At 53.2% G+C, this 10,010-nt stretch overlaps 1 protein-coding gene across 5 annotated transcripts in view; it reads right to left on the reverse strand.

Annotated features, from left to right (window-relative positions):
• The window catches only part of RPS6KA2 (ribosomal protein S6 kinase A2), a 235,120-nt gene extending 226,344 nt beyond the window's left edge, over nt 1–8,776 (reverse strand). Inside the window, exons 1-2 of one of the 5 annotated variants that reach the window (XM_030316773.1) lie at nt 8,649–8,775; nt 8,501–8,551 (exon numbers count right to left, since the gene is read on the reverse strand). In XM_030316773.1, the coding sequence (XP_030172633.1) occupies nt 8,501–8,551; nt 8,649–8,690 (93 nt within the window). In that variant the 5' untranslated portion in view covers nt 8,691–8,775. Of the gene's footprint in view, nt 1–8,500; nt 8,552–8,648 lie in introns of those variants that run through there. The other 4 variants (XM_030316767.2, XM_030316769.2, XM_030316765.2 and 1 more) reach the window with 4 other exon arrangements.
• Between the last annotated feature and the right edge of the window lie 1,234 nt (nt 8,777–10,010).

Consider the following 10,010-nt stretch of genomic DNA (forward strand, 5'->3'; position numbering starts at 1 on the left):
AGGTCACGATCTCGCGGTCCGGGAGTTCGAGCCCCGCGTCGGGCTCTGTGCTGACGGCTCAGAGCCTGGAGCCTGTTTCGGATTCTGTGTCGCCCTCTCTCTGACCCTCCCCTGTTCATGCTCTGTCTCTCTCTATCTTGAAAATAAATAAAACATTAAAAAAAAAATTTTTTTTTTAAAATGTAGGGCCTGGGAAGAAGGCATCAAAGACAAAGAGGAAACTGAAGACGAAATGGACAGAACCTGCCCTGATTCAGGGCGGGACACATGACAGGTGGCGGCACAGGACAGCAGTGGCCGGCCCGTCCCTTCCTTACGCCACAATCTTAAAGGATACGTCTTTTCCAAATGAAAGTAGTTGTACGACTGTCCGTTTTGTTGTAACCAAACCCCTTTCCATTCATTCTGCGGTCTCCAGACCACAAATACCGTATGTTCTCTCCCCCAGGAGGCAGAACTGATTAGCACACATTTATCCATGTAAATGTCCTGTTTGCAAGGGTGCACGTGTGCATGCACGCGCGCACACACACACACACACACACACCTCAGAAGACACGTAGAAAGCTTTGGAAAGACTAATTACCAGGTTAGCCATTCCGAGGGGCATTCTAAGGCAAAATTTGTATTAATCATACTTCTTATTACAAAGACCTTGTTACGTGGGGGCACCTGGGTGGCTCAGTCGGTTGAGCGTCTGACTTCAGCTCAGGTCATGATCTCACGGTTTGTGGGTTCAAGCCCCACGCCGGGCTCTGTGCTGACAGCTCGGAGCCTGGAGCCTGCTTCCGATTCCGTGTCTCCCTCTCTCTCAGCCCCCTCCACCACTTGCACTGGGTCTCCATCTCTTTCTCTTTCAAAAATAAATAAACCTAAAAAAAATTTTTAAATGCATGGTTTGTTCATAGGCTGAATTATGTCAGTAGAGAAAAATGCCCCTTTTAAAAAATCTACTGCTTTTTGCTACTGAAAGCTGGCAAAAAATACTAACATAGGGGAAGTGACAGAAACGAGTGTTCTCCCTGTTCACAACAAATTTCTTCTCTCTTGGTTTGCCTGGGTCCAGACAGTCTCCGCACGTTTCAGTCTTGAATTCGCAAACCATCGGGAGCTTAAGAAGCATTCTAGTGCCATTCCTTTCCCCTAAAATTAATCCACATCTCACCCTTTTGAAAGCTCTGGATCTGAAAGTCTATATGCAGCTTTTCACAGACAGAAGCCGTCATTCTGGGAACAGGCTCCACCGCCACGGAGGACGCAGCTCACACTGCAGACGGACCCGCAGCCCAGACCCGTCCCGCAGGTGGCTCCGCAGGGGCTTTGAGAACGTGGCATCTGCAAGCCCTACTCCACGGCACTTCTGCGTCGAAGGAGGACAATACCAAGCATGTTCCTTGACACCCGGGCTCCAGTGGTCCTGCCTGGACACTTCAATTATGTCGACAGTCCTTCACTCTGGCAGAAGAATATCTTATCCAGGCTTGACTGCAACTGAGAATTTTCTACTGAGTCTGTGTTTGGCGGAGGGAGGGTCGTTAAGGTTGCAGCGTTATCACAAACACAGGAGAATTAACCGTTTGTGTTCTCTGTCTGTAACCCACGCAGCCCCTTGAGAAAGAAGCTTATGTCACGTGGGAGCTGTTCGCAGCGTAGTTGACATCAGCGTCGCCTGGGGTCGTGGCTCTTCGGAGGAGAGCGGGCTTGTCTGGAGCCACAAACATTTTCTTTGATTATTTTCCACGCGGAATAAAATTAAAGGCCTCCGCATCCACTTCTAAGGGAGGATCTATCTGGTCTGCCATAAAAGAAGGAATCCCAAGAGACGGACAATAAGCGACTCGGCAAAATCAGAAAGAAGTTCAGCAGAGCTCCCGGCGGGCTTGTCCGCGTGGAGATGCCCGGCCTGGTCCGGCCGCGGACTGTGAGGGGGCACGAGGGCCGCCGCCTTTCCCCGGGCCCAGGGGACTGCACGCCACAGAAAACATGGAAAGGGCTCAGCCGAAAATGCCATCTTTTCTGGGGGTGCCTGGGTGGCTCAGCTGCTCAAGCGTCCAACTCTTGATTTCAGCTCAGGGCGTGATCTACGAGTCGTGAGTTCGAGCCCCGCGTCTGGCTCTGTGCTGACAGTGAGGAGGCGGCTGCTTGGGATTCTCTCTCTCCCTCTACCCCTCCCCCGCTCGCATGTGTGTGCGCGCGCTCTCTCTCTCTCTCTCTCTCTCCCTCTCTGAAAATGTTTTTTTAAATGTCATCTTTTCTGCACGACACATTTTGCCCAAATCACTCGAAACAGCGTGCTCGCCGACGATTCTCACTCTCTGTCTTCACCTGGTGGCGTGTGGGTGAGCACAGAAGCCGCAGGGCAGGAAGAATGGGGAGTCGAGCGTCTGGAAAATCCTGTCCTAAAATCACCAGGCTCGTGACAGGATTCTGAGTTGTCCTAACAACTCAAACTCCCAGAAGGGTGAAAAAGTAGTTATCGAAGGCTCAGTGCTTTTGAAAATGCATTAGCAAAACAGATCGGGTCTCTGGTCCCCAGCTAAACAGCGGTCATGGTAAATCTCGTGGCTTTCAGATGCAGCCCTTCCTTTCCTTCTTAATGGAATTTAATTGCAGTTATATGTAAGCACGTGAACTCAATGTTGTCGTGGAGACTGTGGCAAGAGATTGCCTTCTATTTTATGCCATGGGAAATCTCCATGACAATCCCGGCTCATTCACGTCCCAAATACTTTTTCAAAGACGTTATTTTGAAGCACTGCTCCCGCCGCTCACTGGCCGCTGCTTTAAAGGGATAGTTGTTGCTGTCACACTGGGCATCCGACCCTGAGCAACAGAACTAGGGTGTTTGCACAATTAGGCCCAAGAAACGCACCAGCGGATCACAATGGGACAGAGAGGGAAGGAGAGGCGGCTAAACCCGGGAAGGTAAACCCGGGAGGTTTAGCGCTCAACCAGCAGGTGCACGGGTCAGGATGGGAAGCACTCCGCCGTGTGGGGGCCGGCTCTCCAAGCACGGGAGCTGAAGCACCAGTGATCCTCTGCAAAATGGAAAGGAATTCAACACGAATGGGCAGCTTCTACTAACGTGAGGGGAAGTGCTTGTAAAAGGAATCTGGTGGGGCGCACCTGGCCAGCTCGGTCGGTTGAGCATCTGACCCTTGATTTCAGCTCAGGTCGTGATCCCAGGGTCTTGGGATCAAGTCACGAGTTAGGCTCCTCACTGAGGGTAGAGCCTGCTTGCAATTCTCTCTCTCTCTCTCTCTCTCTCTCTCTCTCTCTCTGACTCTCCCCTACTCACACACTCTCTCTCTCTCTCAAATAAAAAAATTTTTGCAAAAGGAATCTGGAGACCAACAGCAACGAATATATCTTCACCGTATCAACTATAAAATACTTATTATGTGTGCACGTCCATAGATGTCTAAACACGGATGAAAGAAAAACAAAGTATGTGAAGGCTCTGACCATTTATGTCGATTTCAATTGCATCCAGTCCGCAGACGCCCAGCAGGCAACGCGGTCTCAGCAAGGTCACGTTTGCCAAGTAGCTGAGTGGGGAGAGGGTGGGACTACGTGCCAGTGCACGGGCCTCCAGTCTGGTCCTTTCTGAACCCCATGGCGCTGCCACGCTGCTGGCCGACACGGGGGGTGCAGGGAATGGTGTGAAGAACGGTCGCTGGGCACTGAGGAAGGAAAATGCCCAGAAGGAAAACCATCCGGAAGAATCACAGTGTTGCACGAACACCGTGCATCTCGAGAAAGGAATGCGGACTCCTCAGCTGGAAACACACGTAGAAGCAACTGTGGGTGTTGACGGTGGAAGGACATAAAATCTGCAGACTACAGGGGACCCTGGGTGGCTCAGTGGGTTGAGCGTCCAACTTCGGCTCAGGTCATTATCTCACGGTGTGTGAGTTCAAGTCCTGCCTCGGGCTCTGTGCTGATGGCTCGGAGCCTGGAGCCCGCTTCGGATTCCGTGTCTCCCTCCCTCTCTGCCCCTCCCCTGCTCGCGCTCTGTCTCTCTCTCAAAAATAAACAAACATTAAAATTTTTTTTTTTAAAAATCTGTAGACTACAACGTTGTGTTTCTGAAGCAGGGAACCACGGGTGGGAGCAGCTCAGTGCCACCAGGGCTGCTGCCCCCCCAGGACCCCCCCCCCCCCGCCCCGCATGGCTGGGCTCCATCAAGCAGTGGGTCCTACGTGAGTCTCCAGCCAGGAGCTCACCAACAGCGTCCCCCCAGCTGCTCCCACCTCTGACGCTTTTAATAACACTACTGTTTTTTGTTTTTTAAGTTTATTTATTATTTTTGAGAGAGAGACAGAGTATGAGCAGAGGAGGGGCAGAGAGAGAGAGGGAGACACAGAATCCGAAGCAGGCTCCAGGCTCTGAGCTGTCAGCCCAGGGCCCGACACGGGGCTCGAACTCACACGCTGTGAGATCACGACCTGAGTGGAAATCAAGAGTCAGATGCACTACGGAGGGAGCCACCCAGGTGCCCCAACACCCCTAATGTTGCTACAGCGGGGTTCCAGGGCGCATCTACAGCTCCTGGGCAGGCACGGTGCACGTCAGCGGGTAGTCCTAAATAAGCTGCCCCCTAATGAAACATGAGAGCCTCATTTAACCTCCAGTGAATCATAAAAGACAGCCATAATTGCCTATAGCGCTTTATCTTTCTCCCCCAAGACCACAAGTTAGAGAAGGCTGGCCTACACTGGAGCAGAGGGGGTGAGGTGTCGAGCTGGCGTGTAGAAAAGGACATAAAGAGCATCCGCTTGTCTGAAAGGCCGAGCCGCACCCTGTAGCTGTAGGACTGAGCAAATCGCGTCATTTCTGACTTCCTTTCCCCATCTGTGAAGCGCGCTGTCGGTGAAGGAACAGTTGCCTTGGGAAGGTGGCCGGGGCGATGGCAGGTTGTCGGTGCTGACCCATAAGTGAGGAGCTCGTGTTGGGTGTGCCTGGCTTGGCCGTGACATTGCTCTCGGCACCTGCTGCCACAGAGGGCCTCCTACCTCTCTGGGTTCACGAAGGTCATTGTCTTTTTTCTAATATGCTTAATGTTTATTTTTGTGAGAGAGAGAGAGAGAGAGACGGAGAGAGAGAGACAGAGACAGAGCATGAGCAGGGGAGGGGCAGAGAGAGAGGGAGACACAAAATCCGAAGCAGCTCCAGGCTCCAAGCTGTCAGCACAGAGCCCGACGCGGGGCTTGAACCCATAGACCACGAGATCATGACCTGAGCCAAAGTCAGACGCCTAACCGACTGAGCCACCCAGGCGCCCCAACAGAGGCCAGTGTATAGGAGGAAGCCACAAGACAAGTTACAAATTCAAACAGAAAGATCCTTTCGAGTTGCTTGGATACATAGTTACGTCCACGTCTCTTACGCTGCATTAGTAAACTGCAATCACTTGTCAGCTGCCCGAGCCACGCAGGCGCCCCTCTCCTTGTTATAAAATCAAACAAACAAAGAGGGAGAAGAAATTCAGTTAGCTGCTGAACCCACGGCCCCTGCAGGTTTAGCGGGAACACGCGCTGTCTGCCGTATCCGCAGCTTCTACGACGCACCTCGTAAAATAATCCCATTTCTCATCAGGGTGCTGCGAGCACCTGCTTACGCCCCAGCAGCCAAAACGCACCAGGATTTTACACAGGAGACCCTGCAATCCTCTCTCGTGGTGAACAGTCTGCTGAACACAGACCTGCAGAGAAGCAGGGAGAAGGGGGGAAAGACACGAAGGGAAACGCTTCGCGCGCCGCTCTCACCCCCTTTTCCAGATCCGGAATGCTCCCAGGTGACGCTGCGTGAGGTTGGATTCGTGTGCGTTCATTCTGAACATAAGAGGGGCCTCCTACCGGGGCGCCCGGGAGGCTCAGTCGGCTGGGCGTCCGACTCTTGATGTCGGCTCAGGTCGTGACCTCACGGTTTGTGGGATCGAGCCCCGCGCGTGGCTGCTTGCTAAGTGCAGAGCCTGCTTGACATTCTCTCTCTCCCTCCGCCCCTCTCCCCTGCTCACTCTCTCTAAAATAATAAAACAAATAAAAAATTTTAAAAAAAGAAAGAAGGGACCCCCTGCCCATCAACCCAAGGCGACTCTGAAAACATGGCCAAGTGCTAGAGGGGTCAGGGTCAGGCTGGCCACCGGCTTCTGCAACACTGCTTCCAGGGCCCTCCCAGAGCCTCGACCCAAATACGGTCAGAAAACAAGGTCCCCACAGAGATGGTTCTTCTTGGAAATCCTTCTACCTCTGACCATGGCTCTTACCGTAACAGGCGCGTGGGACTGGTCACTGGGGATGATTCACGAGTGACACCCACGCCCACCAGACACAGTCTTGTCCACTTGCCTATGTCCATCTCCGTGGCCAAGAGACGAGGACCACAGGCAGCGTGGAAACTCCTCACTCCTGCTGCCCAGGGCCAGTCCGAGGGCGGAGAGGACAGGCAGAACGACAAAACTTTATCTTCCCAGGAGACACGGTTCCTCACCGACCGTAGAAAGCCGAGTAGAGCTCTGACAACCACCACCGGTTGGAGCTGAACCCTTTTTTTCTTGATCAGATCATAAGCGAGACTGAAAACCGGTTATGAGGAAAGCGGAGCAGGGCCGCCCCTCCCACTACAACACGCTCGTCCCCGAGCTTACTCACATTAGGAGGCAACGTGAAATAGTATTCAGGCACCTGTCTAGCCCCTTAACTAAAATAACCAGAACACCTTGAGATGTTACAGGACCCTAAATCAGTTATCACCAACCTTCAATGCTACGGACACCATTTTTGTGTCTGATAAGGAAGATCTAATTCACACAAGAAAATGGTAGAGAGAAACTTTTCTTCAACCAAGTTCTTAGCGTTGAGCTATTTATAAAACGTCAGACGGACACGGGAGTACCACGAGTATGGAAAAGGTACAACGTGGGGTTCAGTGGAAAGCTTTGTTCGCATGGATGTCAGCCATCACATGCAAGACTGACCGTTCACACAAGTGGCTTCTTTGCATCCAGGAATACAGGCTCCTGGGATCGGCCGGGACTCCGTATTGCCCCGCGGGACTTGCAGACCCACGGAGGAGATGCTGAGACGCCCATCACTTCTCTGTGCTGCTCCCGAGATGCACAGCAAGCAGGACGGCCCCTACCCCAACAAGGCTGGTGACGTAGGGCCCCCCGAAAGCTGCCAGATGCTTAGGAGGGTTTGTAAGTGTGTATTTTGTGCTTTTCCATTTTTTTTTAATGTTTATTTTTGAGAGAGAGCGAGCGAGCATGAGCAGGGGAGGGACAGAGAGAGAAAGAGACAGAAGATCTGAAGCAGGCTCTGTACTAACAGCAGAGCCCGACGTGGGGCTCGAACTCACAAACCGCGAGATCATGACCTGAGCCGAAGTCGGACGCTCAAACAACTGAGCCCCTGAGGTGCCCCCATGTGTATTTTGTTCAGCATGAACCAGATATAGCCTGATGTAATCACACACATTAACTAAACCTGAGCAAAACCCAGGGTTTTGGGGGTTTTTTTTATGTTTATTTATTTACCTTTGAGAGACAGAGAGAGACAGAGAATCCCAAGCAAGCTCCATGCCAACAGCACAGAGTCCAACGTGGGGCTCGAACCCACGAACTGTGAGCTCACGACCTGAGCCGAGATCAAGAGCTGGACACTTAACCGACGGAGCCACCCAGGCGCCCCAAAACCCAGGTCTCAAATGACCCGTCTGACACCTGTGGGGACAGGCCCACCGTACCTGCCATGCCTGCCGTGAATATTTAGCCCGACAAACAGAGACACCATCACGTCACCTGAACGGGTGGCCGTTCCTACTTGGTGGCATCGTGGGAGTCAGGAGAAGAAAACACCCATCAGCCCACCTCATAAAACTTCTTTTTTATAACGTTACCGTTCAACCCACACCGCTGCTTGAAATATTGAGGGAAATCTACCTTCGCCCAAAGGGGCCCATTTTAGGCCTAATCCCTCGAAAAGCTCCGGGGTGAGAGCCCGAGCCCCGCACGCGGCCCGTGGGCTCCTGGAGCTGGCTGGCCACCGACCCCGCCGGCAGACGGCACGGGGCCAGCCCCCCACCCCAACTTGACCTGCCTCGAGGTCTCCCTTCGCCGTCGTGACTCTCGCTTATTTTGAAGGCACGCAGTAGAGTTTTCAAAGGTACAACGCGTGGTGTCCCCGGAGACCCCCAAGTTCAGAACAACACGCGCCGGCTTCGCAGACAGCAGAACGCTCCCAGCTGAGCGCACGAGGTGGACCCCGGCTGCAAGGACGCATTACTGCGCAGCGCAGGGCGCACCTGCCCCTCACCCACGACGGCAGGTGACGGCAGCTTCGGGGTGCGGGGTCCCCGCTTCCCAAGGCATGCGGCCGGCCCTCCCCCACTCCGGGGGGCTCACCGCCAGCCCCGAAGCCGAAAGGGAGCCTCCCGCCCCGCCCTCTTCTAAGAACGAGCCTCGCATCCTGGAGGAAGAAAACAAGCCAGCATTTCTTACCTCTAGTGACGCGGCCGACTTGGTCCCAGGCAAGGCGGAGTCACATTTGCCCTGTGGAGGCAGAAAGTGGAGAAAAGAGTCCTTTAAGTCACAGGATGTCACTCACGGGAGCAGGGCTGCCGCTGAGCATGGTTACGCGGACACTCACCGCGCCCGGGAGCTTTTTGCTTCGAAACATTAATCTCCACATGACTTTAAATAATGCGAGGACGCTCTCGAGCCCTCAGGAAGCCTTGCAGTCCACACCGAAAGAGGGGAACTTACACACTTTTGTGCAACTTTTACCCTTCAGCCAGAGGAAGTGATGATGCTTCTATTACCAACCTCAAAACTCAACCAAAAGAACCAAAGAAACAAAACCAGTTACTTGTTTCGTCTCCAGATGCATCGTATTTAATTAGCCGCAGTTGCCCCTAACGGAACTGGACAAACGTTTGGTTTTGTTTTAAGTGATTATTTTTGAGAGAGAGAGAGAGAGAGAGAGAGAGGCAGGGAGGCACCTGTGTGGCTCAGTCAAAGTGTCCGACGTTGGCTCAGGTCATGATCTCGTGGTCCGTGAGTTCGAGCCCCGCATCGGGTTCTGTGCCGACAGCTCAGAGCCTGGAGCCTGCTTGGGATTCTGTGTGTGTGTGTGTGTGTGTGTGTGTGTGTGTGTGTGTGTCCCCCTTCCCTGCTGAGCTCTGTCTCTCTGTCTCAAAAACAAAGAAAATAAAATTTAAAAAAGAGAGAGAGAGAAAAGCAGGGGAGGGGCAGAGAGAGAGGGAGAGACAGAATCCAAAGCAGGATTCACTGTCAGCACAGAGCCTGATGCAGGGCTCAAACTCACGAATGTGAGATCATGACCCGAGCCAAATCAAGAGTCAGAGGCTTAGCTGACTGAGCCTGCCAGGCGCTCCTGGACAAACGTTTTGAGGTGACCTGTCCGCTCTCCATTCTATGAAGACAGTCATTCCGGGCTCGGGGGCAGGAAGGCCCTTCGTCTGTGAACACATTCCGAAAAAAACCACTGAAAACCCAGACTTGCTCAGTCGTGGCATTCAAGCCCAGGAACACACACATCCGGGCCTCCCCTCCTCTTCCCAAGCCTCTCTTTGGCTAGAGTAAAATCCCAAAATTGCCTGAAGAGTTTACTTAGCGACACGTTTTAGGATCTTGAGACCAGAAACCAAGGCTGGTCTCTTCTCCGTCCGCCCCATGCCGCAGGGGCTCAGTGTCCATTCTGTTTCATCCTTCCCCGTTTCCCTTCTGTTCTCTGCTCCTTGGCTCCTACCCGCTGAAAAGTAAGAGACGAAGAAGGAAACCAAACTTCAAATTAGTCTCTTGCGCCCCTCGCTAGTAATTGGGGGTCAAGGGTCAGAAGAGCGAGCTGGGGGAACGCTCCCACGGCGCCGACCGCAGAAAGGCCTCGGATTCCACCGCCAGAGAGGTCTGCACTCCTGGGCAGCGCACCCCAACCCCAACCTGCACCGCCCCATCTCCCGACACAACCTGCAAACGGCAGCGTTATCAG

Source organism: Lynx canadensis, chromosome B2, assembly GCF_007474595.2.
Source record: "Lynx canadensis isolate LIC74 chromosome B2, mLynCan4.pri.v2, whole genome shotgun sequence".
NCBI classification, from domain to species: domain Eukaryota; kingdom Metazoa; phylum Chordata; class Mammalia; order Carnivora; family Felidae; genus Lynx; species Lynx canadensis.